This window comes from Penicillium cosmopolitanum (assembly GCF_028827165.1).
Source record: "Penicillium cosmopolitanum strain IBT 29677 chromosome Unknown utg000009l:1.0-9042332.0:1.0-9050551.0, whole genome shotgun sequence".
Taxonomy (NCBI): domain Eukaryota; kingdom Fungi; phylum Ascomycota; class Eurotiomycetes; order Eurotiales; family Aspergillaceae; genus Penicillium; species Penicillium cosmopolitanum.
In genome coordinates, this window is record NW_026622679.1 from 7,320,607 (window position 1) to 7,339,910 (window position 19,304).

General features: G+C 50.3%; 4 protein-coding genes across 4 annotated transcripts; 2 read left to right on the forward strand and 2 right to left on the reverse strand.

Moving 5' to 3' along the window:
• Window position 1: 1 nt before the first annotated feature.
• N7509_010816 (Intermembrane space AAA protease IAP-1) lies at window positions 2-579 on the forward strand (the record flags this gene model as incomplete). Its single annotated transcript, XM_056635453.1, has 2 exons — window positions 2-121; window positions 184-579. The coding sequence occupies 2 exons, from the start codon at window positions 2-4 to the stop codon at window positions 577-579; spliced, it is 516 nt and encodes a 171-aa protein (XP_056486073.1).
• Window positions 580-1,988: 1,409 nt separating this feature from the next.
• N7509_010817 (glycerol kinase) lies at window positions 1,989-4,056 on the reverse strand (the record flags this gene model as incomplete). Its single annotated transcript, XM_056635454.1, has 4 exons — window positions 1,989-2,297; window positions 2,369-2,535; window positions 2,595-3,589; window positions 3,758-4,056. The coding sequence occupies 4 exons, from the start codon at window positions 4,054-4,056 to the stop codon at window positions 1,989-1,991; spliced, it is 1,770 nt and encodes a 589-aa protein (XP_056486074.1).
• A 2,475-nt stretch (window positions 4,057-6,531) lies between these two features.
• Window positions 6,532-7,657, reverse strand: N7509_010818 (DUF3429 domain-containing protein; the record flags this gene model as incomplete). Its single annotated transcript, XM_056635455.1, has 4 exons — window positions 6,532-6,954; window positions 7,019-7,243; window positions 7,320-7,364; window positions 7,439-7,657. 4 exons carry the CDS (start codon window positions 7,655-7,657, stop codon window positions 6,532-6,534), a joined length of 912 nt encoding a protein of 303 aa, XP_056486075.1.
• A 1,154-nt stretch (window positions 7,658-8,811) lies between these two features.
• N7509_010819 (membrane morphogenesis protein VPS13) lies at window positions 8,812-18,365 on the forward strand (the record flags this gene model as incomplete). The annotated part of the gene is made up of 3 exons (XM_056635456.1): window positions 8,812-10,227; window positions 10,293-18,270; window positions 18,328-18,365. 3 exons carry the CDS (start codon window positions 8,812-8,814, stop codon window positions 18,363-18,365), a joined length of 9,432 nt encoding a protein of 3,143 aa, XP_056486076.1.
• Between the last annotated feature and the right edge of the window lie 939 nt (window positions 18,366-19,304).

Sequence of the window (19,304 nt, forward strand, 5' to 3'; positions counted from 1 at the left end):
AATGGATGCCGTCTCGCGTAATTATTCCGAGTTCCTGTCTGATATTGCTGTTGCTATGGGTGGCCGGGCTGCCGAGGAGCTGATCTATGGCCCGGAGAATGTGTCGAGTGGTATATCTGGAGTGAGTTTTCCATACGTCCTTCCCCCTCAAAAATCCATCAATAGTACTAATTATGTTCATAGGACATCCAACAAGCGACCGAGACAGCCTTCACCCTGATCACACGTTTTGGATACTCCAAGAAGCTCGGCAACGTTGACCTATCCAGCAACTACGACAGCCTATCCTCCGAAACAAAGCAGGAGATCGAGGGCGAAGTCCGTCGCCTCGTCGAGGAGGCACGGGATAAGGCCACCAAAATTCTGACTGAGAAGCGCGATGAACTCGAACTCCTGACCAAGGCTCTGATCGAGTACGAAACTCTCACCAAGGACGAGATGGAGAAGGTTCTTAAAGGAGAGAAGCTCGAGGGCAAGCTTTTGGCGTCGCCCACTGCACCGCTAAAGTTGCCAGAGGCTCTCCAGGTCCCTAGCCTGAACCCCACTGGGACTGAGCAACCACCCACAGCGGCGGACTAAACTCATATTTATCCCGAGTCTTTATTTCATTTTCATTTCTCTCTGCGTTTTGTGTCTGATTAGGAACGGGTCAGTTGTTCCCTCATTGTGCATTCCCGGATCGTTCGGGCGTCTCTACTGAAAATACCATTTTTATCCCTTTCCCGCTCCGCTCCCCATCTTTGTACCTTTTTTTCTTGTGTGTGTTTTCCCCCATTTTGTATTGTTGTGTACATACACACTCTGTATGCCTACTATACCTGCACGCAAATACTATCATTTGTGCCCAGTATTTACCACTCAACCGCTAAACTGTAAAGCCTGCATCGCTACCGCTACCGCTACCGCTATCAACATTGTCTCATCTAAAGCCTTCATTAGGCCATAATCAAGACCACGAGTATTGCTATGCTTTCAAGCTTGATTCTTAAATTCCCGTCTCCTTGATAACCCCCCCCCCCCACAGTCCCCACACTAAGTGATGTCATAAACTCTGGCTTGCCGCGACCCCTCAATTGGTGCCTGGTTCGAATATCCTCGATGCAGGGCAGAGAGTCGTCACATCATACTAGTTCTAAACATTGGCATGATGCAGAGGTGTTGTAATTTCCGAGTCTAAGTCTGTTAAGAGGTGGAGCCAGTCAAAAATCGCTCTCGGTGAACCTGATGGTGGAACTGAAGTTTTTTCCAAGGTTGTTAGGCCAGTACCTGTTGGAAGTCCGATTGAAAGGTCAAGTTCAGTTTTAGTAGTATTACGCGTATAATAAAGAACTAAGTGATTTGGATTTTTTTTATTCATTTCCTCCTTTGTTTCTAGTATATATACATATTATATATATATAGAACAGAAGATTGTTTCCATAAGAATCCGGATGGTATGTACACAAGATAAAAATGCATCGTCGACGCTTGGTCGACAGTCAACCGCCAAAAAACGCGAAGAAAAGAAGAATTCGAGGCCAAGGGAGCAGAAAGAAAAAGGGAGGGAAATGGTGAAGAGGTGAAATGATCAAGAACCCAGCTCTCTCCGAGAACCAGAGCTGGAGAAATGTAAAACACAACCATCGTCAAGGTCATGAGGCGGGTATGTAGCGCAGCATCCCAAGTCGCTACGCCAACCAGCGCACCTATTAGGATAGCGAGGCTATCTAAGAAGACTCTAAATATGTATAGTGGAAGATGAGGGTGAATGTTTGTCCTGGTGCGCACTCGCAGGGATTGGAAAAGGTGAAGGTCATGGCCGAGGAATCCGAAGAGAGGGTGTAGAATGAAGGGTCATAGAGGATGATGGGTGGATGAATGGGTAGGTGTTCGGTCCTCGGTTAAATGACAGGCCTCCCGGGAGGATGGCAGACCGGCTCGCGGTCGTATCCCGTAGGTAGAATAGGTAGGTAGGAAGGGTAGGAAAGCGGATATGGCTGGTGCGCGCTTTACATGTCGCCCTCGAATAGCTCTTTTTTACGGTCAAAGTCGTCGTCGTCATCCGACTCTTCAGCCTGGTCGTTCATCCAGCCTCGAGACATCTCGACGGCCTTGGACCACTTCGAGTACATGCGTGTACTGGCCTTCGGAGAGATATGTGGGGTGAAGGTGGCGCGGTTTGCGCGATTCATATGCTTGAGATCGGAGAAATCTTTCCACACATCGATGGCGAAAGCTGCGGCGATAGCGGCGCCGAGGGCAGTGGTTTCGTGCATAGCGGGGCGCTCGACGGGGATTTGGATGATATCGGATTGGGTCTATGAGAGAAGGGGAGCCGTCAGTATTCGAAAAGCCAGTCACGCATGCAAAGAAAATGAGTTCTTCTTACCTGCATGCAAATGTCGGAATTACTCATGCCACCGTCCACGGCCAACTCTGTTAATTTCTTGCCACTGTCCATCTCCATGGCGTCCAGAATAGCCTTGGTCTGGAAGCAGGCGGCTTCCATTGTTGCACGGGCAATGTGACCACGCTGAGTGTGGTGGGTAATGCCCCCTATCGAATGGTCAGTTGGTCCCATTCAGACAAGGTCACACAGCAGTATCAATACTTACAAATAGTTCCTTGGGCATCATCAATCCAGTAAGGGGCGAAGAGACCACTGAATGCAGTGACAAAAATACAACCTCCGCTGTCCGGGACAGTCGCGGCCAGGTCGCTAACCTTACGGGAATCGCGGAAGAAACCCATGTTGTTCATTAAGAAAGATACACCACTTCCTGCCACGGCAACACTGCCTTCTAGGGCATACACGGGCTTGCGATCCCGGCCCAGCTGGAATCCAACCGTGCCGAGCAGGCCATGTTTGGAGATGACGGGCTTTTCGCCCACGTTGTAGAGAAGGAAACAACCGGTACCATATGTGTTCTTGGCGCTTCCTGGGGTGAAAGCGCAGTGGCCGACCAGGGCGGAGGCTTGATCACCCAGGCAGCTGGTGATGCGGGTTCCTTCCAGGGGACCCTCGTAGATTTCACCGAAGCCTTCCTTGTCGGCGGAGGGCATGATTTCGGGGAGGCGGATTTTCTTGGGATCAATATCGAAAAATTTCAGAAGGGTATCGTCATATTTGAGAGTTTCGAGGTTCATAAACATGGTCCGCGAGGCGTTGGTGACATCGGTGACATGGCGTTTATTCTGAGCACCGCCGTTCAAGTTATAGAGTAGCCACGAGTCGACCGTACCAAAGGCGGCGCGGCCATCGTCATAGGCTGACCGGACATCCGGGAGGTTGTCCAGCATCCAGCGTAAAGTTACGGAAGAGGGGTATGTGGAGAGGGGGAGACCGCACAGGTTGACCAGGTTCTCGGCCCCGGGTTTCTCCTTCAGTTCACGCACCAAGTTCATGGTACGAGTATCGGTCCAAGTGATGGCGTTATGCAAGGGTTCACCAGTTTCCCAATCCCAGACCAGGACGGTCTCTCGCTGAGTGGTGAGACCGACGGCTTCGACGTCGGATCGTGAATGGCCCAATGCTAGGAACGATTTCATCGCCTCTTCGATACAGATGAAAACCGACTCCACCAACTCGTAGGGATCTTGTTCGTGCCATCTGTCAAACAGCAAGAATATTGTTAATTGGGCTGTGCTAAGCAGTCATTTGCAGTGTGGCATGTTTGCTTGCTGGCCGAGCCAGAAGGAGGGGAGAGGGTTTGAGAGAGTGGGAGTGGGATTGGGGGGAGGAGGGGGAGGAGGGGGAGGAGGGGGAGGCAAAACCTACCCAGGATGTTCATGAATCTGGCGAAACTCGGTTTGATATTTGGCGATGGGCACCCCTGTGCAGTCGAAGATAATAAAGCGAGTACTGGTGGTACCCTGATCAATAGTACCGATGAAGCGTTCCTTCAGGTCATCTCCGCGTCGCTCTTCGTCCTGCAAGATGGCGCGTTCACCATCATCGTCCTCTTCGGGCGCTGTAACCACCTCGAATTGGCGACCGTCGATCTCATCAATGTCGTTCGCGGGCTTGGAGTCCCCATCCACACTGGACTCGTCAAACTCGAAGAAAGGGTTGCGCATTTTTTCTTCTGTGTGATGTGGTGGTGGTGGGTTGTGGTTGTGATGGTGGTGGATGGAGAGAGGGGGGGGGAAAGGCGGATGTGGGGGTGAAGAGAGAAGTTGAATAGATTACGCGGAGAGAGAGAGGCAGAAAGAGAGGGAGAGAGAGAGAGACAGAGAGAGAATGAATCTACAAGTGGCGGAGAGAGAGTACTTTCAAGTTGCCCCAAGTCCACAGGGCCAAGGCAGGGCAAGAGTGGAGCGCGTTGACGTACGAGGGGCGAAGGCAAAAAGAGAGAGCTCTCTCACTCATTTGGGTCTCTCCAGGTTGACCTACCTTTTTATCCAACAAAGTGGATCGACATTTGAACGCGAGTGGGGGGTCCCCCCAAATCCGGTTCGGGGGGGGGTTTTTTTTCTGATCAGAAGACCTCATCACTCCCCACTTGGCCGTGCATCATTTGTGGTGCATCATCCTTTTTTCTTTTCTTTTTCCCTTTTCCATTTCCATTGATCGGAATTCTTATCTGGTATGCTTAGGGTACTCCGTATACGGAGTACAGATATCTCAGATCCTGGATGTATACTATTATCTTGCGGAGTCCGGAGTACTCTACTACTGTAGTATGTAATCCCCCGCCTATAATTGCCCTCTCTTGCACGGAGTATATAGAAGTATCTCGGTATAACCACCACGGTATACTGCCAATGCCCCTAACCACTGGCAGCTAACTCACCAACTCCCACCAATGCGATTGTCCCCTTAATCAATTCTCTGGAAGTAGTGGATATCTATCAGCCCCGTCGATCGCACACATGACACGATCCATTTTTCCCCTGCGGTCCCTTTAGTTGGTTCTAGACCCCCCTTTTTTCCGATGGCTGTTTCTTTTCCTTCTATCGAACGAGCTAGTCCCCTCCGGGTCACTTTGCGCTACTCATCTGATTCATGGAGAATTCATGGAGAAATGCGGAACAATTGTTGGCTGAAGAGGCTGGAGACTGGGGACCGGAGAGAGGGGGGGGGGGCAACGAAACGAACTACCCGGTTACGAGTACCGTAGAATAAAAACCTTGGAATCAAAAGAAACCACTCTAGTCGCAGCCAAGAACAACCCTCGAAGCCTTCAAGTTCTTCTGCCCCTGCCACCCCCCTTCGAATCCACTTTGCGTCTCCATAAATCAATTTTTCTCCAAGACTGTGGAAGTCTGGGCAAGCATGCCCCGGCCCAGTCAACAGCCACACGGTGGCTCTATAGATAGATTCCAACCTGATCCCCAGGGTGGTGACGTCTTAACCTTAGTCCTGATGCATATAAGATGCAATTGAAACCTTCGATCCAACACTTTGGAAGGGCTAAAAAGAACCGGTTCTCCCACCAAGCCCAAGCCCAAGACTAAGACTAAGACCCTAAGCCCCCCCTCGCACCGCGGGGAAAAGGGAACCGTCGCCTGCCAGGGACGGGGACGTGCACTGGGAGCAGATCACGCGAGGAGTGGGCGACGATCCGACAGGAATCTGGCGCGTACGAATACAGAGTATAGCTGGGCCTCTATCGCAACCAAAGAATGAGGAGGGGCCCGTTATGCACCATTTTTAGCCAGTCAATGGGCCACCCTCTTTTTAAAGCCCTCGCTCTACCTTCCTTCCGTTGCCAGCCACACCCAAGGGTTGACACGCTAGATCCGCCCAGATCAACTAGATTGGGTTTCCATTTGCCCCCCCCTTCTCCTCTCTTCCCCCCCCTCTCTCTCCGTACTCTGGCTTCCCTTTGGTAATGCAGGTGACCCCGTGGATTCGGATTCGCGGAAGACGGGAGGATAACCTTGGTTTTAAGCTAAAGCCCGAGCCGATCAATGTAAACGTAAAAATTTACTAGCTTTAAAAAAAATTGAGAGATTAGCTGCTACTGTACGTCCAGGCACACTACAGTACACACGGCTCTTGGACCCGGGAGTCGGGGATCGTCGTTGGCAACCGGCTTCGGCCCTTGCAAACTTGAATGGGGACCCGATCGGTCACGGCAACCCGGTTTGCTTTTTTTGGTTCCCCCTCAGTTCAAGTTGATTTCTTTCAAGTCGGCGAACAAGTACATCTCGTATGCTTTTGGCGGCCCAATCCGGTTTAGCACCATTTGACCTCCAGGTCCATCCCAACTGCCGCACGTGGGTACACTGGTCAATCTGATCCATTGACTTTGCAGCTTTTTATAATTAGAACTTGTACTTGAACGTCATGGATGTCATGTCACGTCATGTCACGTCCACCCGGGCGGTCATTTCTCAGGAAAGACAAATGGAAACATATATTTTCGAAAGTCTTTTGGGGACACTCCAATTCAAACAAAGGAAATAAACAAGCTTTCAGCCCTAGTGCGTTCTGCGTATATTCTACATGAAATCACGGGGAATGTAACAATCGAGAGAGAACACGGGGGCTCCCACCAATCAGCCCCTCCCCTTCAACACAACTTCAAAACATGGTTTCGTCCGAATTTACTCCGAGTCCTCGATCTCGGCCTTGCGGCGGGCATCGGCCTCCTCCTTCTCCTTCTTCTGCAGGAAGAGCAGGGCCTTGACCTTGTCCGAGATGGTGTGCTCGGTGTTGATGGTCGACTGGATCTGCTCACGGCCGATCAGGGTGGCGACGATGGAGGCACCGACAACGAAGGTCAGGACGAAACGGTACATGCCGTACCAGTGGGGAGCACGGCCAACGGCGGCAGCGCGGGCGTCGTTGTAGTACAGGAAGGTGAAGGCAAGGAACTGGGTGATCAGGGCGTACTCAGTGGGGAACAGCAGAGTAGGCCAGGCCACGGCAGGAGCGATCACACCGGCGGCGTAACGGCGATAGCCGAACTTGCCGCCGTAGCCAGCCCACTCAAGACCCCAGTGGATGGCACCAAGGAAGGAGAGGATCTATAAGAGAGTTTAGCGAGTGGAGATCTCCAAATTTGATGCTGACGTCAATATATCTACTTACAACGGCACCGTAGGTGACCTGGAGGGGCTCGAGCATGTGCAGGAGCAGCTCAGCGCTCTGACCGGAGAAGAGCAGACCATCGCCAAGGGAAGCGGCGCGGTTGATCTCATAGGAGAGGTAGACAGTCTCCAGAGAGGTGGCCAGGTAGGGGATGACACCGGCCATGCCGAGGTAGAGAGCCTCCTTGGGAACCTCAGCCAGGCTGAAAGTGTCCTTGATGACTTTCTACAATGTGAATTCCTAGGTCAGTCTCTGCTCCAAGGCAATTGATTGAAGAAATGAACGCATGAGGATAACGTACAGCCTCGGACTTCATACCGGCCATCATGTCGACATCATCGTCATCCTATATCGAGGGTTAGCCAATTGATCAGTGGTATGCCGCACGGGGTCGCGCGGGAATCTGGAAGCATCTCCTACCTTGCTGGAAGAGGAGGCGTGGCGAACAAGGGCGGTGGTGACGGGCTTGTGAGCAGCGAGCGCGAAGTTGGACTTGACGGACGGGCGGACCGCATAGCGGGCGGACGAGGTCAGCTGGGCCTTGAAGACCGGGTTGACCAGGGTCGAGCGAGCCACGGAGGCATTGGAGCTCGAGATAGCCCGGAGCATAGAGCGGGCGGCGGTGGTACGGTACAGCATGGCGGGGATGGAGGAAGAAAGAAGCTTTTCGTGTGCAGTCGGGTTAGCAAGCCGCGCGGGAACGAAAAGCCTCTGGGTATGACTAGATAGGCTAGTCAACTCACCCAATTGGCCTAAAATGAAGCTGAAGAGGAGGGTGAAGAGTGGAGATGAGGGTGTTAACCCAGAAAGAGACTCAAGATCGAAGTCGGGGAGGCCGTAGGTTTCCGAGACGGGGGAGCAAATAGGAATATCCAGAATGAAGTGACTTGGTGAGGTGCCGGCATTCCGGTGGGCCACAGGGACCTGAATGGCAGTTTCCCGTTGGCGGCAACTTGACACCTGAGGCAGTCACACTGGGGATTCCCCCCAGATCCCGTGATATACACGTGACTGTAGAAGTTCAGTGCAGTTCCAAGCTGCACGGGACTGATGTCACTCTGCGCGCACACCAGTAAACAAGCGTATACTCGGGTACAATACAGGAGGGGGGGGGGCAGACGGAGGAGATTAATATGCCAATAAATCAATTGTTATGGTTTTCTTTGGTTTTCTAATGCTAATTCTCACTGCGAATATAATAAGGTCTTTATTTTCTGTAAATGTTTGTATTCTTTATGGTAGCTACTGTGGTTAGAGTTGGTATACACTCCAGGTTCATTCTTGGCAGTCACGGGAGTGCTTTCCTCCCGCCCCTCGTACTGTAGCTTTACCCCCCCCGTACACGCCGCCTTAGCGTAACAGATAACCAAGTGGACGGCCCTTCTTGATCCACGCAATCAGGGCCATTGGCTTGGCTTCCATACCCAACATTTACTTGCGATCCTTAGTTTGCTTCCTCAACACCCTTACGTCATTCTCACCCTACCCTCACACATCCTGGACCCTGGCTCTTTCGCTCAGCTTGAAGGTGGTTTCTCCGCCTCGGTATCGCGTGCGGCCTACCCTGTTTGGATGGCTTAAATTACTTCGATTCGATCAGAAAGAAGACCTGGGGTATTGTGAGAGCTTGCCTTGTCCCCTTCAACTAGCCTCATTGAATCAGATCACTAACAGACCTATCACTCAAGAGCTAAGATCGCCTTTCATTGATCTCGACCCACCTTATTTAACGACATCATTCCCGGCCATCGAGCCCAACCACCTGGCCCGGTCGACGGCCCCATCTAGCTATCATGTTGGAAGGTGTAGTTGCAAACCTGCTCAACCGCTTTCTGGGGATGTACGTGAAGAACTTCGACGCGACACAGCTTAACATTGGAATCTGGTCGGGCGATGTCAAACTACGGAACCTGGAACTGCGCCGGGAAGCGCTGGATCAACTGCGCTTACCCTTGAACGTCGTGGAGGGTCACCTCGGACAACTCACATTATCCATTCCATGGTCAAATCTGCGGGGTAAACCTGTCAAGGTCGACATCGAAGATGTCTTCCTGCTCGCAGCCCCAAAGGAGGATGCAGAATACGATGCTTCGGAAGAAGACAAGCGGGCGCATGCCCTGAAGATGGAACGGATCGAAAGCGCTGAAATTCTCCGCGACCGCAATGCCGAGGGTATGAGCCAAGAGGAGCAAAGACGAAACCAAAGCTTTACCCAAAGTATGGTGACGGCAGTCGTCGACAACCTGCAGATCTCGATTAAGAACGTCCATTTTAGATACGAGGATTCTATCGCCTCTCCTGGCCATCCGTTTGCTGTGGGATTGACTTTGAAGGAATTGAGTGCTGTCAGCACTGACTCCGAGTGGAACCCTACCTTTATCCAATCCACCTCCGATACAACACACAAGCTAGCCGTGCTCGGTGCCTTATCAGTATACTGGAATACGGATGCAACCCTGTTGGGAACTGGTAGAGGTTCCGATATTGGTGCTGAAGCTCAAGGAATCAGCCATGACGACCTGATGACAAAATTGCGTGACGCCATCGACAATGGCGACGGAAATCAATTCATGCTTCGTCCCGTTAGCGGTCGAGCTGGACTGGAGATGGACAAGTCCGGGAAATATGACCGTCCTGCCATGAAAGCACGATTGCTATTTGATGAGTTGGGCTTTGTTCTGGACGACAACCAGTACCGCGATGCCTTGATGCTGGTAGACCTCTTCCATTACTTTATCCGCCATCAGGAGTATAAACGATTCCAACCCAAGTGCACGGTCAAGGAAGATCCTCGAGCCTGGATGAAGTTTGCTGGAGATGCAGTTCTCAGTAAGATTCATGACCGCAATCGGCGATGGACTTGGGACTACGTGAAAGAGCGCAGAGATGATCGTATCGCGTACATCAAACTCTTCAAGAAGAAGAAAAGAGAAGAGACATTCACTCCAGAAGAAACAGAAGAGCTCGAGAAGCTAGAATGGAAGCATAACTATGAGGATATTCGATTCTGGCGATCGCTGGCTCGTAATCAGCTTCGCAAAGAGAATGTCGGCATCAAGAAGCCTGCCCAACAGCAGAGCTGGGGCGAGTGGATCTGGGGCAGTAAGAAAGAGGAGTCTGAGGAGACTGCCATGACCGACGAACAACGACAGGAGCTATATAATGCCATTGATTGGGACGAGAAGAAGGCCCTATCCGAAAGTGTCGATGTTCCCAGGAATGGGCCAAGCTGCAAATAAATTGGAGTCTTCGTGCTGGTAGCTTTACATTAAAGCAAGATCCGCATGGCGCTGCGAATGAGGTTATGAAACTTGTTTTCGACAATTTCCGCGCGAAGGCTCTTCAGCGACCGGACTCTTATCTGCTTGATCTTGATCTTGGTGGATTGAAGATGTATGATGGCACCACTGCCGGGACTCTTTATCCGCAGATAGTCAAGGTCAAGGACTCCATTCCCGAACCGAAAAAGGCCTTGGAGCAGGGTAACGACGACGACGATGATGACGATCTTGCCTCCCAAGCCAGCGCAGATGACCTGGAAGATGAAGACAGCCTGTTCCATTTGCAACTGGAGAAAAATCCCCTCGAAAGTGACGCAGACTCAGCGGTCAAGGTTAAGCTGAAGAGTATTGAGGTCATCTACAACCCGCGATTCCTCGTGGGAATTGTTAAATTCTTTGAACCACCCGAGCGCCACATGGAGTCAATTGGAGCGCTGCTGGACACTGCTGGAGCTACAGTTGAAGGTCTGCGGCAGCAAACTCGAGCAGGTTTGGAGTTTGCACTGCAAGAACACAAAAAGGTTGATGCACAATTCGATGTGCACGCGCCTTTGATCATCGTGCCCGAGAGTATCACACAGGAAAGCTCGCTGTGTCTCATCATAGACGCTGGTCATGCAAGTGTCAACAGCGAACTCGTCGACCGACAGGCTATCCGAGAACTTCAATCCAAACAGAAAAAGCAATACGAAGAGGAAGATTATAAGCAACTTGAACACTTGCTATACGATCGCTTCCTTATCAAACTGGATTCCACTCAAGTACTGATCGGTCCTGGTGTGGAAGCAACAAAAGCACAGCTTACCTCCGCCGTCGAGTCCAAAAATTTCCACATTATTGATCGAATCAATGTCGACTTTGTTCTCGAAATGTGCATTGTTCCAAAGGTTACGCAACTCACCCGGACGCGCATCTCCGGAAACCTGCCGGAGCTGCATGCTTCCATGTCTGACACCAAATACAAGGGGCTGATGAAGTTGATCGATATCGCGATTCCGCAATTTGACAACGCCAGCAGCTCTTCAGGTCCGGCAGAAGCGAAAGCTAAGGAGGAAGCGGCAATCGCTACTCGGGCTAGAGCAGCTTCATTCCTACCCCCGGCGCAACGAGATCTGCCTGTTGTCGATGATGAGGATGAACATGAAGGTGACGCAGAGCATCACAAGAAGAGCCTTGATACCCAGAATAATATTCATCGCCGGGATTTTGAGTTCAAGTTCAACGTCGGTCGTCTTCGTGGCTCGCTATTCCGGGCAGACTCGCAAGATCCACTTAAAGACAAATTGCTGGTGGAACTGGTTGCTGAGGGCTTCGAGCTTGACTTCTACATGCGTCCCTATGATATGGTAGCCGAGGTCATTCTCAAGTCCCTGAGTGTTGATGATTACATCGAAGAAAACCCACTACCAGAGTTCAAGCGGATCATTTCATCCAAGGGATTCAATGCAGATGAAGATAAAGATCTTTTCCATTTGAAGATGGTCCGTGTGAAACCCGAATCCCCAGAATTTGAGTCAACCTACGAAGGAGTCGCCATGAACCTCGATATCTCCGTCTCGACCATCAACCTTGTGGTGACGAGAAAAACGCTGCTTACTCTTCTGGACTTCATTCTTCTTACTTTCACGAGTCCTGAACAGCCAACCGATCAGGATTCACAATCAGGGAAAGTCTTGCAGGAAGCACAAAATGAGCAGGAGACACCACAGCAGGCCGGGAAGATTCGTATCAAGTCTAACTTGAAGAGTATTGCTCTTATTCTCAACAATGACGGCGTTCGCCTGGCAACCTTGAGTCTCAATACCGCTGATGTCGGAATCTTCCTTGTTGGTCATGCTATGACCATACAGTCCCGCATTGGCAGCTTGACTTTGGTCGATGACGTTAACCTGGGTGCTTCAGAAGATTCGGATGTCCGACGTCTCTTGACGATTGAGGGTGACAATTTCGCTGATTTCAAATATGAGACGTTTGACCCTGAGAGCGATACTTACCCAGGCTACGACTCCGAGGTCTATCTGCGGTCAGGCTCAATCAAGATCAATTTCCTGGAAGAGCCATATCGAAAAATTATCAATTTCCTCGTCAAGTTTGGTAAAATGCAGGCAATTTTCAACGCTGCTCGACAGGCTGCTGCGAACCAAGCGAATCAGCTCCAGGAGAATGCTTCACGGATGCGTCTAGATATCGTCATCAAAACTCCCATTGTTGTTTTCCCCAGAGTGATGACTGACGACCGACCGCGGGACACCATCACTGCGCACCTTGGTGAGATTTACGCCAAGAATGAGTTTGTTCCAATGGACGAGTCCAAAGATAGCCCGGCCGTTAACGTCATCTCCACCGGCGTTCGCAACATTCGCCTCACGTCCAAGTTCCATTTCACAGATGGTGTTGTTGAAGAATTAGATATGATTCAGAAGGTCAACCTAGAATTCAGCATATGCTATTTGGAACATCAAACCAACAATCCTCGCCCAGATATGGAGATCGAAGGTTCCCTGTCTCCAATCAATCTTCGTATATCGCAGAGTCAACTCAAGTTTCTGCTTGCCCTTTCGAAGTCGATACCTGGCGCCTTCGCCACCGATGCTGAGCAACAAGAGCTTGAGGCTATGGAATCTCTGCCTTCATCTGTCACTGAGCCCACAAGAGAAGCGACTTCCAAGGCAGTACAAGCGCAAAAAGACCAAGAGACGGACCCAGCAACTGGCAGCGAGACCAAGGAGAATTGGGTACGCCTTGACATGATTTTCAAGGTCGATAGTGTTGGGTTGGAGCTCATCCTAGCCAATGACAACCAACCTGCGGGCCACTTGGAGGATTCTAGTCTGTCCAAATTCTCTCTCAATGACACGAGAGTTAAGCTTCGCATGTTGACCGATGGGTCCATGGAGTCAGAACTCTTGATTCATTCGTTCTCAATTCGCGATAGCCGGAAGCAGGACACGAATAAGTTCAGGAACATCATGTCCTTGATCAACAATGATGTGCAGCAACAATTCATGGCTAGCGTTTCCATGTCTCCTGGACCAGACAAGCATCTCATTGCGATGTTGACTATCGACAGTCCTCGAATCATGTTCGCTTTAGACTATCTGTCTGCCTTGCAGTCTTTCAGCAATTCTGCGTTTACTTCAGACGAGGTCGTGGAAGTCATTGAGGAGGATGCTGAGTCTCCCGAAGAATCAGAGCTTGGCTCCGACGATGCTACATCCCCTGAGGGAACCGAAACTGAAGTATCTGCGGGCGATTCCTCTACTGGAACGACAACGGTTTCATTCCGAGTCAATTTGGTTGATGCTCAGGTTATCATGGTAGCCAATCCGGCGATCCCCCACTCTGAAGCTATTGTCCTCGGCACCAAGGAGATCCTTATCTCTCATCAGAATGTGTCGACTCTGCAGATCGAAAAGGTTGGCATGTTCCTGTGCCGCATGGATAAGTTTGAGACTAGCCGCCTTCGGATTTTAGATGATTTCACCGTTGAAGTGTCTGTTGACAGTCGTCCACAAGATAAGGGGTCTGCGCTCACCTCGATCGAGGCGCATATTGAGCCTCTGGTTCTTCGGCTGTCTTTGCGTGATATCCTAATGGCCACCCAGATCGTCAACAAGGCATCTGAGATGAGAGCTGGAAATTCCCAGCCCCTTGAGAGCGGAGAAGCAAAGAAGATTTCAGATGCCAAAAGCACACGAGCAAGATCTGGGAGCAAGACATCTTCGACTCTGGCCCACAGAACTCGTCGTCGTGTCAGTCAGACAGTTGAGACGCCACACAAGCATATCGAACCTCAAAGCTCAGCTGTCCTGAAACGCGAGGAGCTATCTGCAAAGATTGATGGCCTCAGAGTTATTCTTATCGGTGACTTGCATGACTTGCCATTACTGGATTGGAGCGTAAAGAAATTCAACGTGGACGTCCGTGACTGGTCTTCCACCTTGAATGTTGATACGCACTTCGAGACTTTCCTCAATGTTTACAATTTCTCGAAATCCGCTTGGGAGCCTTTGATCGAGCCGTGGCAGCTGGGATTCCACATGGCCAAAGAAACGAATCCCGATGTTTTCTCCATTGATGCTTACTCCCATAAGACCATGGAGCTGACAATGACGTCGGCCACGATTGCACTGGCCTCCAAATCCTTCCAGTTCCTCAATACAGATGAGGATGTGCTTTCTAAGCCAAGAGGCGCCGATGCCCCTTACAGAATTCGCAACTACACTGGCTTTGATCTTCGAGTGTGGGCCGATGTTAGCGCAGGCGAGGAAGGCCCGGCCGCCAAACTAAGCGACGGCGAGGAATACCCTTGGCGATTCGAAGACTCCACTGCCATTCGAGAAACCCTTACCCCTGAAGGCCATGGTGGAATTGTTGGTGTCAAGCTTGAGGGTAGCGGATTTGACAGTGTCAACCGCATTCCCGTAGTTCGAGAAGGCGAGGTTATCTACGGTCTCAAGCCCAAACGGGATAACATTCTTCACCGACTCTTGGTGGAGGTCACGCTTGGAGCAGACAATGTCAAGTACATCACCTTCCGCTCGCCCCTCCTGGTGGAGAACAACACCCAGATCCCTGTGGAGCTGGGCGTCTTCAACCCAAGCGATGGCCATCTATTGAAAATCGAGAAAATCCTGCCTGGCGATGCGCGACCTGCGCCTGTTGGATCAGCTTATCTTCATTCTGTTGTAATTCGACCTGACCAGGGTTTCGGTTACGATTGGTCACATGAGCAGCTCTTCTGGAAGGAACTTCTTCGTCGGCCTACTCGGACCGTCAAGTGCGTTAGCGAAGGGGGTCAGCAATCTCCGCCATTCTATTTCCAAGTCAATGCCACCTTCGACAACAAAGACTCTCTTACGAGCTCATATCCCTACATGAGAATTCGAATCTTTGCTCCGGTGGAGATTCAGAATCTTTTGCCCTATGACTTCAAGTATCGCATCTATGACAAGAACACCAAAAAGGACTGGACGAACTTCTTGAGGAAGGGCGGCGTGAGCCCTGTGCATGTGGTGGAACTGTCCCACCTCCTCTTGCTTAGCATCGATCTAGAGGACACAGTCTTCCGACAAAGCGAGTTTGCTATTGTCAACGGCAATGCCCAGGATTATCGCAGAGAGCACACCCTATCATTAACAGATGAGCATGGCCTCCAGCTGAAGTTGAAGCTTCATTATTTCAACATTCCTGACAGCGGGGGCGCTTTCAAGGTGTCTGTCTACAGCCCATACCTCATCTTGAACAAGACTGGACTTCCCATGGATATCCAGAGCAAGGCCTTCCTGCAGTCTGCGCGCAGTGCCGCAGGCCAAGGAATGAGAGTTGACCCAAGAGAGGGAGGCCGTGCCCTTCCTTACATGTACTCATATGGTGCCGATGACAAGAAAAACCGGTCCATTTTGAAGATTGGCGATTCGGCCTGGAGCAAGCCCCAAAGTTTCGAGGCTATCGGTAGCACCTTTGAGGCTGCTTTCCCCGACAAACAGGGAAGATCTGAGTTCCACTCCGGTGTGTCAGTCGTCGAGGGCGAGGGCAAGTACAAGATGACCAAGGTAGTTACGATCGCGCCAAGGTTCATTTTGAAGAGCAAGCTCAATGAGGATCTCCTTGTTCGCGAACCCGGTTCATCTAGCGTTCTCGAGATCAAGAGTGGCGAGCTGGTTCCACTTCACTTCCTTCGGCAATCAGCAGATAAGCAGCTTTGCCTCTGTTTCCCTGGTGTCAACAACCAATGGTCTTCTCCTTTCAACATCGCCGATGTTGGAACAGTTCATATCAAGCTGGCCAAGGCGAACCAACGACAGAAGCTGATCAAGGTCGATGTCATTCTCGAGAATGCCACTCTTTTCTTGCATTTTAGCTTCGAGACTCGCAACTGGCCATTCTCGATGCGTAACGAGAGTGACACGGAATTTATCTTCTACCAAGCCAACCCCAACGTGGAAGACGATGAGGAAGACCGATCCACTAGTTGGAAGCCTATCCGCTATCGCCTTCCTCCGCGAAGCGTTATGCCCTACGCGTGGGATTACCCCGCTACCAAGAACAAGTCGCTCACCCTCACCTGCCAAGGAAAAGAAAGACGCATTAAACTTGCTGAAATTGGCAACTTGATCCCAATGCGAATCCCACCCCGACAACCTGGCGAGTATCAGAGAATCATCGATATCAACATTGTTGCCGATGGACCCACGCAGTCTCTTGTTTTGTCCAACTTTAAGGCTTCTAAGAGTCTGTACAAGCAGCAGAAGAGTCACTCGTCACAGACAAGCATGAGCACTGGATTTGAAGTAAAAGAGATGAACTCGGATGTGAACTTCAAAGCTCAACTTCGCCTAGGTGGCATCGGTATCTCCTTGATCAACCAAAACTTGAAGGAGTTGCTTTACTTGACATTCCGCGAAATCGAAATCAAGTTCCGGGAGTCAAAGATCTACCAGACTCTCAACACAACCATCAAGTGGATCCAGATTGACAACCAATTGTACGGTGGTATCTTCCCTATCCTTTTATATCCTAGTGTGGTGCCCAAGACTGGGAAGGAAATGGAAGCCCACCCTATTTTCCATGCGATGATAACCAGAGTCAAGGACGACTCGTACGGTGTTTTGTACATCAAGTATGCCACTTTGCTTCTACAGCAGATGACACTTGAACTGGACGAGGACTTTGTTTTCGCTATGTTAGACTTCGCCAAGATTCCCGGTGCCTCGTGGTCAGAACCACAGGAGGGGGTGCTTTGTGATGGAGACCTAAACATCCCTGAGCCTCAACAGAATGACGCCGGCCAGGATGTTTACTTTGAACTGCTACACCTCCAGCCCATGCAGCTCGATATTTCATTCATGCGGACAGAACGCGTCAATGTCGAGGACACTATGCAACCATCGAATCCCCTGATGTTTGTTGTCAATGTCATGACAATGTCGATGGGCAACGTCAACGATGCACCGGTTCGCCTCAACGCTTTGATGCTTGAAAATGCTCGTGTCTCTTTTGGAAGATTGTTCGGCAACGTTCGCGCTCACTACACCCAAGAGTTCCTGCGTCAAGTCCATGTGATTCTCGGATCTGCTGACTTTATTGGAAACCCTGTTGGTCTGTTCAACAACATCAGTTCCGGTGTGGCTGATATCTTCTATGAGCCATACCAGGGTCTTGTCATGACCGACCGTCCGCAAGAGCTTGGCGTTGGAATCGCGAAGGGTGCCACAAGCTTCGTCAAGAAATCGGTCTTCGGATTCTCTGATAGTATGGCGAAGCTCACTGGAAGTATGTCCAAGGGCCTGACCGCTGCGACCCTAGACAAGGAATTCCAGGACCAACGCCGATTTTCCAAGTCTCGCAATCGTCCCAAGCATGCACTTTACGGAATCACGGCCGGTGGAAATGCATTTGCTACTAGTTTAGCGAGTGGCATTGGTGGCTTGGCACGTCATCCTCTACAGGGCGCCGAGAAGGAGGGAGTCGCAGGATTCTTCAAGGGTGTCGGAAAGGGTGTTATCGGCCTGGCTACTAAGCCCGCAATTGGTGCCTTTGACCTTGCTTCGAACCTAGCAGAGGGAGTCCGCAACACCACCACAGTCTTTGATGCCGAGGGCCTGGATCGTGTACGACTGACTCGCTTCATTGGTATAGATGGCATCGTCCGTCCCTATTCACAACGCGAGGCCCTTGGCCAATTTTGGCTCAAAACGACCGAGAACGGAAAGTTCTTCAATGAGGACTACATCGCCCATCTGGAGCTTCCCGGTCGTGAAATCATGGTGCTGTTGACATATGTCAGAATCATGCTCGTACGCACGAAGAAGCTCGATGCGGAATGGGACATCCGCCTCAAGGACATCCAGACCATTTCCAAGGAACGCACAGGAATGAGTATTACACTCAAGGGTGGTGCCAATGGACCCTTCATTCCTGTTCAGGATGAGAGCTCTCGAAACTGGCTTTACAGACAAATTGCCGTTGGTAAATACTAAATGCCCTGAGTTACCGTGACTTCCCAATGCTAACTAATTTTCCCAGCGGTGAACGCATTCAATGAAAGGTATAACCGGGGATAGACAGGCGCCTTGCCGATCTGTAACGATGTCATGAAAACGGGCTGCACTATCATTTGGGCCAAAGAGCACAAAGGAAGGAGAGTCACTCGCTTCACTTTATTCTCTCGGTTGTTTTGTTGGAAATTAGAATGTTCTCCTTCAATTCACGTATATAGTTCATTCTGCACATTTTGCTTCTATGTTCTTTTTTTGGGCCCGTCTCTATCCTACCTATTCGCACCATACGTATACAAAGCGAATATCAATATACTTTAGAGGGTTTATAAAATATTGTTAGTAGAAATACCCACCCAGGCAGTAGGAGTTGTAAGATTCTGATAAGCAGATTCATCTCTAGTCCTTAATCTCTTAATAGAATCATCCCCTAAATTAGTCGCAGGCTCGCCGCTGAGGGGATCCAGAAGGGTTCTGAGAAATACCGAGGACGTGAATCTTCTACAAGTAATCAGTTAGAATTGAGCTGTGTTACTCAACGAACTTGGACTGTACTGGTCGTTGGATGCTAAGTCGCCCGGTCATCAATAACTCATAAATCATCTCACTGAATTATTTCACATGAACTTGTGCCTATTACACCCGGGCATGTACTCGGTTCTGAGTGTGGGAATGCCAAGATACTGGCAGAACAAGATATAGTTATATACCAGACAATGTAGTAGTATTCATTCGACGAAAGTAATAGCTTGAGGAGTAGAAGAGGTGACAAGAGATAGATATAGGTGGATACCAAAGGTATAACTAGTTAGTTAACTATAGTAGTAGCACTACTATGACAACTACCTCATGTAGCCATAATTTTGTGATCAATATCATCAAAAGGCAGTTTGGCCGAGTGGTCTAAGGCGATTGACTAGAAATCAATTCTCTTCGGAGGCGGCGGTTCAAATCCGCCAGCTGTCGTTTTTTTGCTCTCGCCTTCTTTTTGAAGTTATGCTAGGA